The 19,605-nt window shown below is 40.4% G+C and overlaps 1 protein-coding gene across 1 annotated transcript in view; it reads left to right on the plus strand.

Moving 5' to 3' along the window:
- Window positions 1-18,829, plus strand: part of LOC126924374 (homeotic protein empty spiracles-like) — a 53,936-nt gene extending 35,107 nt beyond the window's left edge. The window contains exon 3 of the mRNA XM_050738769.1: window positions 15,527-18,829. Coding sequence (XP_050594726.1) covers window positions 15,527-15,802 — 276 coding nt within the window. The 3' untranslated portion in view covers window positions 15,803-18,829. The remainder of the gene's footprint in view (window positions 1-15,526) is intronic.
- The last annotated feature ends 776 nt before the right edge of the window (window positions 18,830-19,605 follow it).

The raw sequence follows: 19,605 nt of genomic DNA on the forward strand, positions 1-19,605 counted from the left end.
GTATGAGACAGATTATTAGCGGACGAAGAAGAAACGATCGACGAGAGAAACAAAACCGAGGAAAGTTGCAAAAGGAAGAACAACCGAACACGTCAGCGGTTAACACCTACAATTAGCGAGGCAAAGAGATCAACAGCTGGTAACGTGTTAATAAATCATCGAGCGAATCGTCGTCTCGAAAGAATAAAGGTAATAAGTAATTGCGGAAATAAGAACACTTTGAACGAGAGACGAGTGAGATTTCAAACAACAGATTGAGAGAGAAAGTTCAAAATGTTGATCTCCGATCATTACGCGCAGCATGAAACCGTTACGGATTGATCGTGAATATTTATGTAGATTGGTATTTTCGCGACCACGAGTGAAGAGATGAAAACCAAATACAGGTTTCTGTTTCACCTACTAAATATTGAATACTTTGCTTTTCAATATTTCATCCTACATACTTTTGTATATTATGCAAATTCAGACCTCTTTTTGCACTTTTACTCTTTCCTTATCTGCAGATACACGTATATTTTTTCATATCTCATTTTTTTTTTATAACTAGCGAGGCAAAGATCTAAAATTCCTAACGGGTTAATAAATCATAATATTGTCCTCGTAAAAATGGGAAGCAGTAAGCAACAGCAGAAATAAGAATCTTCCAATAAGAGAAGACTCTAAACACTCCAAACGAGAGACTGAAAGACAGACAGAGAGAGGGAGAGAGAGTCCTTTGCTATTATTCTAAGCACAAAATTGCCGTGTTTTTCATAGTTGATTGTAAGTAGGTACTTATTAGCAGTTATAATTAACGAGACATTTGGTTGGTAAGCAGAAAAGAAGGTCAGCAGTAAATCAGACATTTGTCGTCGCGGTCGTTCTTGCATATAGGTACCTGTCTAGACCTTACAAAGTAATCGGTCGAGTATGGTTAACACCGGTTTAAGCCGGGTCCGTAAATCATCCAGTTAATTGCCGCTTATCAGCGTAACGACAGAAACGTCTTTTCGCGGCTGTAGGAAGGCCAAGGGAGGCGGAGAACACGAAGGACAATGAAAGGGGTTTGTGGATGGTACAGCGTTGGTCAAACGTTGCTCTAGATCGAATTTATTCCACGTCTGTTATTTGTTATTTGAGATTTTCAAACAGCAGAGACTGGTTAATATACTGTATAAGATATTGGTTCCATTCGAGACGCTAATAGTTTGTTACCGTTGGCTCTTATTGATCTTCATCGATAAGACGAAATTGGTTTGTCAGAAAGAAGTATTCTTTGAGGAGTACACAGATGTATGTAGTGTCATAATAGATGGGATATTATAGTTTTGAATAAAAGTATAATGGACAAGTAATGGTTCGCGTTTTACGCGAGGAATAAGAGATTGATATCGATTAGGAATCGATGGAACGAATTGGAATTAAATAACGTATAAATGATCACGTAAAAGTAATAAGAATATTAATAAGTAATAAGTAATTCCAGAGGATGAATACAAAGTTTCCATTCGAACGAAGTAAAAAATAATTACATACTTTGAATAAGGATATAACGGTTAAACGAGTTTCTTTTCGATGGAGAATACTCGAAATGGACTAACGAGTTAAGGAATTAAAAAGTAAAAATCACATAACCAATCAACGGATAACGAATAAACGAATAGAAGATCGAAATTGAATAACAGCTAAACGAATAACGAATAAAATGTTAAGAAATAAAAATTTATTTTAATAACGTTCAATTCTGAGAAATACGTTTTTGTTGTGGGTGCGCCCTAACGAACGAGAGCGCCGCCACGGGGCCTGTTGCGCCTGCGCAGTGCATCGAAATCGTCTCGCGGGCAAAATAAACGCGGTACGGCCATATATTCTCGACGCGAAATACGCGGTGATATTTACTGCAACGTTATTAGCATGCTGGACTGTATATTACCGCGTAATTTGCATCGGGTTTCAGTTGGCCGGGTACGCGGCCCCGCGTCGTTAACAACCTTATAATCTCGCGCGCACACCATCGCATCCCCGTTCTCTCCGTTTTTTCGTCGCTTCGCCTTAACCCGGCGTAATGCCGGGTCCGCATGGACGCGAGAACATTGTCGGGTGGTCGCTGCAGGCGTTTTTCGTCGTCATACTCTACACGTTCATCGCGAAGGGGTTCCAGATCTGTTGCCAACACCTCGGGCCACGACTCTCAATGTCTAATCAAATTCGGTTGTTGTTGAACAGTGGTGCAAATTGGAGATGATAACAGGTTACTCGTTTCAGGGTTCTTTGATCGTTCTGTGGATTCTCTGTGCATTCTCTGCCGGTGTCTTAGGACTGTGGGTAGTTTTGAGCATCTGCTCTTTGTTGGCTCGCATTCTAGTTATTCTGGTTATTTGCGTTCGAAGTTATTTCTCTAGATTTTTATTTTGGCGAGGAAAATGGGGAAAGACAAAGTTTCTCCGATTCAAAAGGCGGTTTTCAACCAACGATACGCTTGTGTTCTAAGTATTCATCTAACTGGAGTATAGAAATCGAAGAATACCTTATACCTTTTGATAATACCTAATACCTTCTAATATAGCAAATAGACTATTGTAATATCTGGAAAATATTCGCTTATATATATATCTTTCGATTATATTTCTCGGTCAACCTAATTCCATTTCGTCAAAATGCTTACCATGTTTTTTCCTTATATCCGATGTCACGATTCGTTGAGCAGACTATACATTTGTCATTATTCTGTGTAATAGCTTCACAATGTTGCTAATTAGACGTCATTTAGTTGCTAAGAACGATAACATCGTCCTTGTAGGTTACGTTGCCATAATTCTAGGAAATTCTGCCGTATGTGAAACACCGTCGACTAATGTTCAAAGCGTAAAGCGGGATACCCAGTTGAGAAAGAATGTCACGATAACTGATGTATAGTGAACTGGTTGAATGTAAAATAGCGGTTAGCTGGGAAACAATGAAATATCAGTGTGCACGTTGATATTACTTCGCAGGTCGGTCACGTAGAGAGTACTGGATCAAACTGAAAGAAAAACGAATCTAATTGATCAAACCATCAGGCGTGCGCGCGCGCGAGCTCACGCAGGGGGTTCATCAGTAACCCAAGAAAGTACACACTTGTTGCCGTGTTGAATTGCGTGGTCATTTGCAATTCAATCTTTGCCGCGCAGCTCGCTTTGCCTCGTTCTTATAATATCTTACAAATACTTCGGTAAATTAATTCCAAGTTCAAATTACCGGTTCCATAAAAATGTAAATAGCGACCGTTTTAGTTAAGATCATGGGATTCTTATCGAGCCCGATTTCAGCGTCAATTATCGTGCGTCAGGTTAGGGACCCCCAGTTTTAAGCGGCCTTGGCGCTATTACAACCAACGACGCACAAAAGTCCCTAGAGAAAATCATTACACGTTTTTCATGCAACATTCGTTACGAATGTTTCAATTAAAATTGGAGCAGAGCGTATGGTGTATGTAATCTGATGGCTTTTTAAATGTTTTGCGTAACCAAGTATTTTAGTATTAACCTTTTAAGTACTCGTACATTCTCATAAATCCTTCCTCACAAACATAAAAAGATGACAAGGCTAAATGGAACGCAATTATCGACGCATGACCTCGATCATTGACGACAGCTGTGTTTTACGAAATTTCCGTTTCGTCGTTGACACCGATGATACCCGTATTTAGAGTATTAGTGAAAAATTAATGCGCAGTAATTGAGATTTCATTTTATACGTGGGGTATTATAATGAGCTTAATTTTGATTTTGAATACTTTAGAATATCTGATATATCAAGACAAAAATGTTAGCATGTTAACATATGTTAACATGTTAGCTTGAAACATTCTAATATATTAGCTTTCTCAAATAGCAAAAATACATTACGTAATAAGATATCCTGACGATAAATACATGTTAACTCGAAATTACACCCAATTTATATCAATCTTCTTGCGATAACCAGATACCTAGATAATCAGGAGGAAAGTCCCAAGAAGCAAGCTTCCACAGTCTCAATAATATCAGACATCCTTCATGCCAGTCGCTTGGATTAATAAACCCCACTAATAAACATTAAACCAAAGTTCAAAGTTTCACGATATCATGTAACACGCACAGATACACGTTAGTGCGAAATCCAGCTCGACTCGGAATATTCAAGCAAGGATCCTTCTATTAGAAAAGTATTTTGACGAAATAAAAATAAAATTCCAGGAAGCAAGCTTCCACTTTCACGGAGATAATATTATCATCAAACATTCCATTCTAATTGCTCGGATTAATAGATTCAATTAATGAACGTTAAAGGAAAATTCAAAGTTCCACGATACTTAGCGTATTCGGATAACACTTTCGTCTGAGAATATTCAAACGCTGACTCATTTTCCTACGTTAGAAAAGTATTTGAACGGAACAAAAATAAAATTCCAAGAAGCAAGCTTGCACTTTCACAAGTTTAATATTATCGAGCGTATCGTCTGTTGCAATCGTTTGGAAGCGGTCCATTAATGAATTCCATCGAAACGAAGTTGGAAGTATGGACGACCCCAGGTGGCATTCAGTGGCGTTAATCTGAAATATAATTAGCGAGGAGATGGGTGGGGGGTAGTGCGGCGAATCGGTCGCATAATTGCGCCAGGAAGAGGAGGCCACGTTCACATACAATATCGGGATGACAGCGCATTCGCAATGCTTTATTCTTAGTCCAGCGACGACACGCCTCATTATGCATAGAGAATCCGCACGCGGCCTGCATAATATGCAAAACTTCTTCCATTACCGTCCACGAGGCAACGTAACACACGGCTGGCAAAAGGGTACGCGCGCGTATTCGCCAAGAATAATAGCCGCTTGATATTATATCGGTAGCCGCTGCACCGTTCTTTCCTTTTTCCTCTCTATCCTGTTCTCCGACCTTTCGTCTCTTTTCTTTTCCTTTTCGTTCTTCGTCCCCTTCCGTTTAGTGATTTTCATTCCCGGCAAGCAGGAACGCGGAATTTCGAGAATCGAACGGTACAAGAGTGATTCATCGAGCCGTGTCGGCGAACGTCTTCCGCGAACGAATTGACTCGAACTTGCTCGAGTCTTCGTTCTCGTGATTCTTGGCAGAGATTTAGGATCTGGGATGAGGATGGTATATAGATCGATCGTTGATGGAGATTTTGGAAAAGAGTCGAGCTAATCGGCTGACTGAAAGTAGCGACTTCTAAGCTCTTGCAATGGCCAACTTTTAACAGGGTAAAGAAAAGTTTATAATTAGACTGTGGATGTTTACGCGAATTTAGATTCTTACAAGTATCACCAAATAACTCACAGATTAGAAATTTTGGATTTGACGTAGACGATCGTGCAACGGTACAGCTTGCGTGAGATTTCTTTTTGAAACTTTGATTTTCGTTTCGTTGGGTCTGGCGTAAGATTGCGTAAGATTCGTTGATCTAAAATGAGATAGAATCGATTGGGACAGAATTGGAACAGGCTACGTAATCTTCGTTTTTCATCTGGACGATGTTAATTTTTATATGTATTTAAAATTTTCCACTTTATGAATATATTTGTATAGTGATACGATTTAACGAGAGCATACGTATCTCGATACTAAAATTTAATTTTACGCACGGTAAATTCACAGTATCAAGGATTTTATCATTTATACCATTTGTTCTCTCAGCCTTAAAATTAATCTTTCCAATGACAAACGCGTAGAAAACGATTAGAACTTGTATATTTATTATGGCGCTATCGAGACCTGTACGTAAGTACATACTTATATATCGTGGTTTCTCGTGGCCCGTCAGTCGTTTTACGAGCCGCTTATCGTTCCGTCATAAAAACGATATTATGCTAACTAGATGGCAATGAGGGAGGCCTGTCTTGTTTCTACGCTTGGCGAGTAACGCCTCTCCGAGAGAGAGAACGTGAACAATGGGTAATTAAAGCGGCGAAATTTGCGTGGAGAGTCTTCTGTTTCTCTCTCTCTCTCTCTCTCTCTCTCTCTCTCTCTCTCTCTCTCTCTCTTTGTCTACATTGCGTGCTTGTTGACACACATCCTTTGATACTTCGTATAATATATGCGCGATAGGGAAAGAAGAAATGCTTCAATCAATCTTAATTATATTTAGGTATTTTTTTTACTAGCAATCGTGAAATAAAAATTTAATTATATCAATCGAGATTTTTTCCTTAATTGTGATTAATGTTCCGTGTATTTGTCGCAAGGTTTCCATATATCTACGATTTAATAAAAAATGTTTTCTTCCAGAGACAAATTTCACGAATGAACGTGTCGAGGTGTGTTAATAACGTAGAAAAGAACAAGAAAATTCTTTTCGGAAGAAAATTTACAATTGTACAATTTCGAAAAAAAGAATTTATACATCCAGAACGTTCCGATGTGTAAGTATATGTGTGATTTAAAAAAAAATTCCTTTGGGAAGAAAATTGGCGAAAGTTGGCTCCAAACGATCGGCGAAGCTCAAAGGCCGATGAAAAGGAAGCGAAACGCGAACGATATTCCCGATTCGAACGATCGGCGTAAACGATAGGCGCGGTGCAGTGGCGAAGCAAAACGATTCCTCTCTTTCAAACTCGCTCCTCATCCCTTTTGGTTGAGTGGAAGGAACAGAGGGGAAAGGACGTTGGTTTTCTCGTCACGATTCTGGCATGTCACTGTCGTGTGTCGTCGACTTCGTGTGCATACTGTCGGCCTCCACTCGCGAGGAAGCTCTCCTTCAAGCCGATTCGAGATCGCTCGAAGAAATCGTTACACTTTAGGGACGAGACTATGCTTCTTGTTCTGCAAGACGAGAATGGAAGTCTTTCTTTTGGAATCTCTATAAGGCTTCTTGAGTAACACTTTGTTTGGAAATTTGTTGTCGATGTCCTTGTTGAAAATGTTTCATATCGTTCTTTTATTTCGAATAAAATGTCTGTTATTTTCTTCGTTTGAGGATCGAGTTTTCCGATTCACTGTACTTACGCGTCGTTTCATCGGTTCTTCTCGTAAACGTTGTTAGAGGAAAGGCGTAAGGTTCATTCTGTGTGAAAATTATCGTCACATTTATGCAGAATGCGTGGTGGTATGTTCGTTTCTACGTGAAAATTATATCTTGTTTCATTATTTATTCGAAGCTTGAAGTTTGTGGTTGATTACTTTTTGCGCCTTATTTTATCGATTTCTATCCGCGAAAGGTGTTCGAGGAAAAGTGTAATTCGAAGATGATTGTCAGTTTTGCGAACAACGCAGCACTGTGCTTGCTTTTTATTTAGACATTAAATATTAGAACGAATTGAAATTCATTTTGCTTGTAAAATGTTAGAAACTGTATCAGCTTCTATCGTCATAGTGAATCATTCACAATTCCTTCTATAATTATAATTTACAATTATAAAATACCTTGTATTCTGTACATATCTCAGGTTCAAAGTATCAGGTTGTCCGATAAATGTCTTTCTTTTACAACGATGCATCTTTATACAAACATGAAACCTAATCTGTCGAACGTTGCGATCTTTATTTTGATAGAACAAAACGTATCATACGTAATTCAATAAAATAATATAAAACGGAAAATGTCGCGCATCCATTGTTTCCTTATAAAACGAAAGAAACTTTTCGGACGACCTAACTGATTAGAAGTCGCAACAAACTTGACTTACAACCTACGATATCTGTACACACGTTCCGTCCGAAATCTTTTTAGCAACGTTTCAGGATAAACAAAAAATCAATCGCAAAGGGATGAAACAATGATTGCTGTTTGATATCTGCCATTGACCAAACTTGAAGGATCTGTATTTGATCAATCTTTCCCCTCTTTGTCGTATTGATTCGGCGTCTCCACCCTGCACGCGTCGCAACCTGGTGTCGTTAATCCACGCAGGTGTCGTGCCATTCTTTGGAAACGTGACGTTTGGTATCCCGTTAGCAAAATATCATTCCCTTTTTTAATTCTGCTGGAAATCCGACGGAAAAAATCCTCAACCGTTGGTAAATACACGTCAGCAGGCAGAAACGGTGTGTGTTCGATGAAATTGGCGGCCTTGCCTCGCCAATATTTTCCGATTGATCGGCTGGATTTCGTCTGGACCGTGTGTGTCTCTTCTTAGTCGTGATATTTGACTTTGATTACCGTTGCAGGACATGACAATTATTCTAGCGCGAAGTTTACAAGCTTTTAAAACTACGTTGCGTGTTTTAATTTTCTAAGTCCGTTTGGTTTCGTTGCAGGTAATTGGACGATTCGGGGGGTTGTACGATCTAAGGTTTTGTTTTAAGGTATCGTTGCGTATGACCATCGTGAATATATTGAGATTTTATCGGCGATAGTGTCTCCTACATTCTCCAGTGAATAATATTAATATTAATGGAGAATGGAAAATTTTAATGGCCTATGTTACAGAATAAGCGTAGTTTTGAAAAGATTAAGATGGTACGAGCGTAGTATAAATTTTTACAGATCTTTTAATCAATGAACAATAGCTATTCTTCCATTAGATTTTTGATTCTGGTCAAAGAATCGTAACTCTTAAACTGCTACTAGAATTTCGTTAATTTAAGCCGACTATGAATTAATCCAATCTTCAACCCTCGGTTTCCAACTCTACGTACACCTAACGTGATTACTTCATTATAGAATTCTGCCTACCACGTATGATCTCAATTATTTTCAAGTTCCAAGTATCGTCGTTTCTCCTTCTTAAAAGCACCATCATCGATTCCACGCTTTTCAATCTTTTACAATCCTTTGCGATCCTTTTCCAAAAAAAAAAAGAGAAGAAAGAACAAAACAGAAATACAAACCAGTGAACAAAAAGAAGAAGAAAAATCATCATTCGATGTATACGAAATGCTCGAAACTTGTACCGATGTATAATATCTGTATCTATTTTCCATCGATTTCTCACGCAAAGCTCCGCGAGCGGAACCATCTCGTTTGTCGACAATAAAAAATGTTGCACGCAGATGAAGGCGCATCCGGCGAAATTGCCACCCCTTGGCGCGCAGATCACGCTCAATTTCGTCCTAACAAAACACGCGTGCGCGCTCCGCTGTGTGCGTGCGTGTGTGCGTGTGCCCGTGGACAATTGAAAAATAATATCGTCGGGTTTATTTAGCCGTGGCACGATCGGCGGGGCGTGGATTCGTCGCGACGCGTTCACGGGATTAAAAATAATGTTTCGAGCGTGACTGGTCAGGCCCTGGGGGATTATGGGGTGCTATGGACACCCGCCATTGGCCAGTCGTCGCAGACCCGCGGATTTCATTCGGGGGAAAAACGATACGCCTGTTTTTCTTTCGTATCTCCAACACGGATGGTCTATGAGGGAGATCGTGTCTGTTTAATTCCTCTCGTTTGATCGTTGGTTTCGGACAATCTTTTGAGGGTTTCAAGCGAGCAAGATGCTCCTTTTTTCCAATTTTCCAAGCTTCTGAATATTTAGGGTGGAATTTGGTTGGTAGGATGTTGGATGACGTTGGGGAGTTTTAGAACGATTGATTTTAGGAAGTTCGTATGGGGATGTTTGGGAGTTTGAAAGTCTCTACGTACAGTGGCGGATTAAAGAAAGTTTAAAATTGATACACCGTGAGTTTTAATAATTTTTGTACTACAAATTTAGTACGATATTGGCAACAAATATATATATATTTATTCATTGCTTTTCATAAATATGAATTCATTCTGTGAAATTATTAATTTACGTAATTATTGCGTCCTTTTGTGCCTCTTATTTTATGCATTTCATAGACTGAAGGTGTTTAAGGAAATTGGAATTGATATAAACAAATAATTAAGGATGATATACAATTATTGCTACATTATAATAAAATATAAATATTATTATAACGTGTTGGATAGTTTTAAAGGTTTAGGATAACATGATTTGTGAGTTGATTTCGATATATGAAATTGTTCAAAGTGGATGTAGGAAGAAATTGTACGACCAGATTTAAGTCCATTTTACGCTTGATGGAAATTTTCAAATTTGAAAATCTTCAAGCCAGTATCCACCGAGTAATATCAAAATTTGATAAAGTTTTCTAAAGATCCTCGGCAATATGCAAGATTTTTTTTTATTAAAGAATAAGAAAATGTCGGAAGCTTTTACCAAAGTGTCGAAGAAATCTCAGTGATTTTATCGGAGCTTTGTTTTACAAATCTCTACAAAGTGGTGTCAAACTTTAATTATAATAAAACGATGGAGGGGCTGGCGTTTCTATGCCTTGGCGAGGAGAAAATGGCGAATGACAATCACGGTATTAATTTCCATTAGGGAACATCCAATTTCCACGATGGACAATAAAAAGAGCCGATAATTATATTTAACAGTGGACGTAAAGGTCTTCGATAGATTAGGCTTCTGGTTTCTTCCTTTTTTATACGACCATCTGGCGATTTCGTAACGAGAACAACCGAACGTGGTCGTATTATAATTAGAATACCAATTATCAGATGGGTTTGAGGGAAATCGTGATTGTCGCGTTTCGTAACACAGATCGTTTGCCTTTCGTGGTTTCAATTTCAAAAGGTGAGCAGATTGTAAGAAAAATCGAATGTAGACATATCGAGGATCAACTTAGAACATGTCGTTCTTTTAGCAGAAAGAATCTCAATCTTTCTTCAATACGTACAACTGAAATACTTACTTACGTTCTCTTTACAAATCCTCGATACGATCCAATCTAAATCTCTAGGAACCAGACTTTAAATCTTCAAGAAAGAAGACCACTGTCCCCCCAAAATTCATCATCACGAGGTTTCGTGACGCGTGAAAAAAGAAGCAACATGATCCATCCACCTCTCGTTCGCTCTAAATCGAAGTGACCGCCCAATCGGCGTGCTCTCGCCACCAAGGATCCGCAGGACGCCAATTACGCCCATCAGGTTGTCGCCATCAATCAGTGAAATTTCCGAAACGCAAATATGGTCATACAGTCGGTGCTGGCCGCGACTCCTTTTCCGGCGAGTAGAAGACGCTCCTAAACCGCTTCGACTTCTGCCACGGTGACTCGTCCACGCACACCTGTGCCGAGAGCGTTCTTCCAAAGCGAAGACCGACGCCGTCGCATCGAACCTCTGCCTCGATTCGCGTATAAGGTGTCCACCTGTCACTTAGAACGTGTACCAGGAGCAACTTCAATTACACTTTTGCGCATGGTTATACACGTGTGCACGGCCTCGTTATCCAGCGTCGAAGATCACGCTACGACGACGCGCTGGTTTGCGCGATCCTTCGCGATTCTGCTCGATTGATATTAGCCGTAATCCACGTGGTAATTCGATCGGTAGAAATACGCAGATACAGTTGGAAGGCCACGTTACTGATCGGTTATCCGCTTACATCGAATGTCGATTCGTTTCCTCTGCAACGCTATTTTTGGAAGGCTTTGAGGAATGTTGGAACTTGAGCGGTGCATCTTGGATGGGTTTGGTGGGAATTGGAGGCTTTGAGGAGGCTTCTCAATCTCAATGGCGGATGTTGCAGGGATTTGAAGGAAGTTTGCAGTTTGTACTTTCAAGGTTTCCATCGTGTATGTCGGTTCGTGTATAAGTAGTCGTCTTTTATGGACATTGAGAATAGTTTGGTTTGGTTGAGAATGGTCTGGTCTGTTTTAAGAATAATAAGGTGAGCTTGTTCCGAGTATTTAGTTAGAGGAATGACTAACGTGTGTAACAAATTTTAATGGTAAAAAGGTTTCAAATTACTACCTACGTACGTGTTATAGAGAGGAAATTAGCTTTGAATTTCTTTCTGTAGAATTGATGGAATCGTAGGAAACCAGCGCAGATATCGACAATATTAATTTCGACTTGATGCTGTGAGATGGGGTGTAATTGAAAATTTTTGGTACAATTCAATTTTTGAATACATGATACACATAGATAATACGCAACGATGTACAGGATATTGAAAGTACTCATCGTAATATCTGGAGGATGCAGCAAATCTTTACGATGTAATTTCAATTCTACCTACGATTCTATTTCTTGAATCTAGTTTAATCGACAATCGGCAGAGTTCTATCTATCGAGTTACACCGAGATACTCCATTCACACGTTCACGTCCTGAAACACAATCCAAATCACCCCACTTCTCCTCCAACCCTCCCCTCTAAGCCACCTATTTCCTTGCCCCGTGTTATCCTCCACCCTTCTCCTCGCCCTTCGACCCGCGTAACACGAACAATTAGCCGAGGAATTAATGGCCGAACGAAAGTACGTACGACGAGAAAGAACGAATGGGAAGGGAAATTTCAGACGATGTGACTAGATAGACACAGATAGAGGAAGAGGGAAGGGTAGCTAGGGTTGTCTGTGTACCCAGGGGAACTTTTCGAGGATTGTGGCACTTAACGGATGATTAAGAGGGCAAATAGAGAATCGCAACCCCGTTGGTTAACGTAGTCTCATCCCCCTAACGTTTGAACGCTCCCTGCAGGACTGTGTCGTACGTTTAATCGAGTTACCCCCATTTCGTAATCACCCTACGTCCCCGAGGGTTGCCATGGCGACCGCGGGCGGTCCTGAAAGCCGATTGGCGGATCTTCACGCACGCGGAAACCCCGGCCACCCCCTTCTCACCCCTAGATACGTGGCCTATTCCCCAGGATCAAGCTCGAACGCTTTCGAAACCAACCCCCTTCTGCTCCAACCCCTTATGCCGCCTGGATTTACACTCGGTTTAACCTGACTCTCCCTCCCTCTCTCTCTCTCTCTCTCTCTTTGTATATATATATATATATATGTATGGTCTATGTTATATTCCCCCAACCACCCCCGTTGAGTCGCTCCATCGACGCCAGTATTTTACGGAGGCGCGTTGTAAAAATCGCATAAAAGCTCCCAACAGCTTGGTCGATTTATACCGGCACGGTTCTCTTCCTTGTGATTTTATTTCCAAAGATTTTACTATTCGTAGTATGGCGCCCGAGGTGTTTGTTACGCCTTGGATTTTCAGCCAAAGCTCGATTCTTGGGGGTGGAATTGTCGAGCTGTGATAGGCTGTAGATTGGTTTTGGAAAATTGAGGCGGTGGCGAATGATTTTAGCGCTTGCTTCGTTTGTTTGGTTTCATTTAGTTTTGGAGGTATAATAATTTTGGGGTTAGGTTGAGGTGTTTTAAAGGAGTTCTTTCTTTAGGTTTGGGTAAATGGGCATTTATGCGAATGGGGTCTTTCGCGGATAATTTTCTGGGATTTTAATAGAATTAGCGGAAGAATTTCACGATGTATTCTTAGGAGAACGGCCCAGTTAATCGAGTAATTGCCGTGAAAATTTTAGAATAAGATGAGCTGGTTTTCTTGATCAAATTGATCAAGTAATTTTTTTAAATATCGTGGAATTTTTTTTTTTTTTAATTTGTTTGAAACAATATCATGACCCGGTAGATGACGGTTGTAAGGTTCTATCCACCCTCAGGGTGTTTCGGTCTTTCGATTGGCTTAATAAACTCGATTTATTAGGGACAATTGAATTAGTTGATGGTAACGTAATAGACCCAAGAATTAGAGTCACATGCTTGGAGAGGGTGAAACTATTTGTAGAATTTTTATTTTGTCGGAAGGAAATTCTATATTTGTATTATAGCAATCTCGATCTCCTATAATTACCTAAATAAAACGTTTATGTCAAATTGGTAAATTTCTAAAATATCATATAAATTTTAAGTGCATAACCATAAAACGAACAACGAGACCACAAGTCCTTTTCTGCTAATTTAAAAAGAGTCCAGTAAATTTGAATGCAGAATTATTTTAGACCGAAACAATCGATCTCTAATTAGAAACAAAATCACTTTCGCATCGAGTCCTTTGCACCAAAATCAGCCAAACGAAGTATCCCAACCTTGAACAAATTATAAATCGCTACGCAGTCGGCCAAAAATTTAGCTCAGCCTGAAAAATTCCTCATACTCTAAATCCACCCTAAATAATTCCCAAAGACAACCATTATTCCCAACGTCCATTCACCCTCGTTCTCCTAAACTCCACCTAAACACCATCCACGCAACACTGTTCCGTCGACATCACGCTTTCCATTTGCCAAACCGTATCCACCCCTTCGCCAGATCATTCCGATACTCTCGGTTGGATGCGTGAACGGCGACTAATCCCGGTCTTGTCAAAAACACGTTGGATCGTAACGTTAGTTAGACAAACATCCTTCTCTGCTGCCTTTTCTATCCATGCAGCAGCCAATGTGACAATGCTGATTTCACGCGTAGATAATTCGAAAATGGAGCCCCTTTCAACCCTTCTGTGGCAAACAGGAAGCAGGAACAGGACAATGTGTATCTAACAGTCAATTCGAGGACAATGCACGTTTTCTGCGATCGTCGCACCGCTCGTTTCATCCCTCCCTTTTTTCTCGTCAACCCTCGACGAGAGGGGTTCCGCGTCAACGACACGGCCCATTGTAACCGGATACACCCTGTTTAAGGGGTGGCTCCTTGATACACTTGGGGTGGATTATAACTAGTTGCCACTTAATTTGTCGAAGCTCGAGGGTCGATAGCCCTTGCAGAATTTCCAGTTGGCCCGAGAACGTTGAAAACGATGATTGGAGATCACGAAACTACGATCGTCGAATCGTTTATGCTTTATCGTTGTATAATTTCCGATGCTCGAAGATGAAAGCGATGGTTGGACTGGAATTTCACTCTCTTTTTTTTTTTTTGTTAAAATGTGTGAAGGCTAGATCATCTGTGGAAGAGGAATTTTATTTCTTCTTTGTCGAAAAGAAATTTTGTTTCTTCTATATCGAGGCGTATGAGACGTTGTTTGTCCGATGTTTGAATCGATCGAGGTTGCAGGTCAATGAAAATAGCAATCGATTGTTATTATCGAATAAAAATAGACAAGGAAATTGGAGTGGTCGGTACTTAGATTATAGGAATTAGATATTGTATGTAGGTTAATTGTCGTCGTGTTACCATATGTACAATATACAGTGTATGACGGTACAATAACTCTCAGTGTATAGGAGGCTAGTTATATTTTCTAGGACATTTAAATTACGATCTTTTGATTCTTCTTTTCTAGTAATAGAATATCGTTTTAGGTTAATGGGAAAGTATCCAACGAGGTATTCTATTACATGCACAAAGTTTCTTCTACATTTACGACTTTATTTCTGAACTTTCACAAATTGGTAATACATTGTGAGCGTATTTCGGTCATTGCATTTTGTACGAGTGCCAGATAGAGAAGTCTGCAATGGAAATAGTTTGCACACGCCTTCCTTTGATAGATCGATTACTCGACTAGATTTTTATAAAATTCTTCGTCATCCGAGGATCCGGTACTCAACGAATATTTTAATAATAGAAATCAACGATTCTATGGCACACCGTGCCAAAAACCAACGACGATAGAAATTTCATATTAAACAGTTGATCTATTTCCTCTAATAAAAAATGAAGATAAAAGAGAGAAAAAACAGAGAATTTGCAATTAATCTACTAACTCGTTAACATCGCATTACAATCCTACGACAGAAACTAGAATTAAATGAATGAAAAGTTGCTGTTGTTTGTTACAGGTGAAGGTCTGGTTCCAGAACCGACGGACGAAGCACAAGCGAATGCAGCAGGAGGAGGAGGCAAAGGCACAGCAGCAATCTGGGGGCGGTGGAGGTGGTGGTGGTGGCGGCGGTGGCGGTGGAGGCGGGAACGCGAATAACAATTCTAACAATAAGAACACCCATCACGTGAGCAAATGGCAACAGGAGACCGGTGATTATCACCACGAGGAAGAGGAGGAAGAGGAACACATCGATCCAGAAGCGGAGGAGTGTTCCAGCGGTTCGGAGGCGTAGCTAGACGTTCTCTGCCTGGACTAAGGTGCCGGGAATTGCGTCTGAAAACGAAGAACAACCATTCTAACTGTGCCACTCGATGAGCTAAAATCGAGATTCAAATTTTGAATCGCGACAGAGCGAAGGGAAGGCGAAACTTGGAATTTCGTTGGAATTGTCGGAATTACGAGTATTACAAGAATTATGGAATTGCGGGCGTTAAAGTGAAAGGGGCTGATGCGTCGAAAAGCTTCACCGAGAGAAACACGAGTAACCGAAAGAATTGCTGGAATTGTCGAGGCAAGAATTTCATTCTTATCGCGAACATCCAAAGATCGCGTAAAGTGCGGAGCGTCGAGTTCGAAGAAACTGCAAGGGGGATGCGGTTGGATGTAAAAGAGAAACTTGGATGGAATTGCAAATACAGTAGATGGTGTGTGAAAGCACGAAACGAGTTCCAGTCTTTGCGAGACAGAACTGTCGGTGAAAACCAAAAATATGTTGCCGTTCGACGAGAGATTTTACGGAATTGCGCGTCTATCGCAATTTTTAAGAATTCACGAGTCAATACTCGCTGATTGCTCGGATAGTTCGAGAAATGGAATTGCCGAGATTCCGAAGGTTCTCTAGCAGAATACGACGGAAATAAAAATAAAGGCGAGCGCCATATAGAAGAGGCTAGGAGTCACTGAAAACCGGAAACAACGGCAATGGAATTGTCAAGGAATTGCGTGTCCCACGGATTTCCAAAGATCGCAACAACGAACACAAACGAGACGAAAAACGCGTGGAAAGACAATTAAATTTACGTCTCGCTAGAAAGATCGTGATCGTTCGATCGTGGAATTGTCATGGCAAAGACGATTCCTATAGTCGTCGTTGAACGACACCGGAAGACTGCGGATTTCCCTATTGGCAAGACTGACGTAGCTGCTCGTATCCGTTCCCGTGTTCTCGCGTCGGAAACGATCGAAGAACTCCGATGAGAAACTCGTTTGCCAAGCAAACTGCTTTCCGGAGGATCGATGGAATTGCGCGGGGTTTGGAGCGCCACGGAAGCCGGGTAATGGAGGTATTGTTTCTTCGAAACTTTGGACGAAGCCAAATGGATCGATTTCCGGCGGAAACGTCGGAAAAACCAGAAACATTTACAAGAACTTGCTCGATCTTTCGAACTTTCCCCTATTCTCTCGGCGGAATTGCGCCCCTTTCTCCCAGCGGCGATATCAATTTCATTGTTCCCCCCCCCCCCCGATGTTTTCTTATATCATAGTTCCTCGATCGATTCGCGGAAAGGCGCGCGAGAGAATGAATATTCTTTGGGAACTATCCAATGCTGAAAGGATGTTCCTTCGGAATATTCGATCGGGAAGAAGGGATCGGATTTTCACGAATTTTAATCCTCATACAAATAGATCGTCGCGTTCACACGCATCTTGCCATAGATCGTCCGATGGCGAGACAGTCAGCTCTCGTGTAAATAAATAAATATCGAGAAGAATCGTAGACTGTGATCCGTGGTGGATCAGGCAGGCGGATCCTGCGTTCCGCGTAGTAGACGACGGAAGGATCGATCTTTTGTTCGAGACGGAAGAACGTGTATCTGCGTATGCGTGAGTGAGCGAATGTGTGGGTGTGTGTACGTGTCTGTAAATAATTCGTCGATGAAAAGCGCGTTTGATCGCTTTTCGAGGAAGCTGATCGCAAAATGGTCGAGATGCAAATAGAGTTACGGAGAGTAAGAGAACGGGTGCTTGTTAATCCATCGAGGATCGTTGTCGCGTCGACGCAACATCTTATTCGCAATATATTTTTAATTAATTTATACAGTTGAATCGAAAGAGGATTTCAAGGCTTTGCTTAATACTTTTTCCCATACTATTTTTGTCCTACAATTTTGTAATTTTATGAAATTCAAACGAGTCGAGATGTTGATAAAAGTATATCAAAGTTTCTTCTTGAAATCATAGAAATCTTTTTTCCTTTTTTCCAAGTTACTTTATTCGTGTTACTTGATAATGTTGCGTTTGCGCGAATTTTATACCGTTTCGATGCTTAATGGGTTAGCAATGTGTGAACACGCGCGGCCTACTGACATAAAACGTGTTACGATGTACTCATCGACTTCTATCCAGCATTTGTAAAACTATATCGGTCTTTGTCCATATCCTATGCACTTGGAAAATAATTATGATACGTTCAGCACGCGTTTTTACAATGAAATTCGTTGAAAATAGGTATCTTGTCTTAAAAGTGAGGATGTTATAGATACTCGTAACATTTATACAGTAGCCTTGTTCCCTTTTCCATTTTTTATCCACAAAGACAATACGAGGAACAATTTTCACCTTATTAATATCGATTCGTGCATCATAACGTATCTGAATATGTGTAAGCCGCAAAAGAAGAAACGGAGAAGAAAACGTAGGGGAAAATGAGAGTGCCAAACTTCGTATCCTTTTTAGATGAATGAAGAATCCCAGTGTAAACTCGAATTGTAACTTGTGAATTGTATTTAACGTCGTTGTCCCACGAGCGACCAGTATTTCCCTTTGTCAAATCGATGTCCGAGATGTACTGACGATTTAAATTATTATATCGATTATATTTTACGGGACAGCTGAGCGCGTCAGCCGAAAAACGATCGTTCGCGAGAAATCTTCGTCTCTTTTCCTTTTCTTTTTTATTTTTTCTCCCTTTACAATGAAAAATGAAAAATGTCTTTTAGTCCCTTTCAGATCGCACGTATCACACCTCTATCGATGCTTAGCCGATATTTGAGGCGACTAGAATCGATCTGGACGAGATTCGAACAGTTGAACGAGTGAATCGCTGGAAAATCTTGTCTAGATCGTGAGATGGATCGTGATTTCTTGACGAACGATCGGCTTGCACGCTTAACCGGTCCGTTTTTGTAAATACGTTGTACATAAAAGAATTGTGATTTTACTCGACGTGCAAAAATCGTAGGATTGTACGGTCATACGGATGATTCAGTTCGTGTTCTAACGATATAGCGAAATAAATTATATCATCTCTTCACGACAACACGTGTGTGCGTTTCATTCACCAGCCAGCCTTGAAACGGAGCGGTTAGAAGAAGGCCAAATGGAAGAAATCCTACATTCTCCATTGAATGTTCAATGATGTTCGATTATTTGAAACTCCTCGAAATTCAATTAACAAGAACATAAAAATCCAAATCGAAGAGTTCTTCGATCGATGTTTCGATAATCTCTACTATGCAAATTTAGAAGCCTTCCGCAATAAATCAGAATACAATCTACGAAATAAGAAAATGTATTGCAATTCTCCATCGATGTTCACCGAATTTAATCATCGACTTAAGAATCCATTCTTCGATTAACGAGAACACAACGATCAAACTCTAAGCACATTCCACCGAACGAATCACCTTTCCAAGGAATCTTGCAAAAAGCTTCCCATCGATTTCCAAAAAATCACAAACCCAAATCTATATCCTTTCACCGAGGAATAATTCATCTTTTCCAAGAATTCACCGTCATCTTCCATCGAAGAATAATCCATCTCGCCGAAGAATTTTCCACCACCTTTCATCGAGGAATAATTCACCTTTCCAACGAATTATCCATCCACTTTCATCGAAAAACTCCATTACATCGAAGAACCCTAACTGCGAAGAATCCCATCGAAGAATCCAATCTGCTTCATCAACTTTTCACCAATCTTTCCATCCAATCTCTTCGACGATCTCATCAAAAGACAAATTTAAAAAGCCAAGATCCGAAACCTTCCTGCTCCTGGATAATTCGCTTTCTCCAAAGAAATCTGCGCCATGCTCC

Source organism: Bombus affinis, chromosome 14, assembly GCF_024516045.1.
Source record: "Bombus affinis isolate iyBomAffi1 chromosome 14, iyBomAffi1.2, whole genome shotgun sequence".
Lineage (NCBI taxonomy): Eukaryota > Metazoa > Arthropoda > Insecta > Hymenoptera > Apidae > Bombus > Bombus affinis.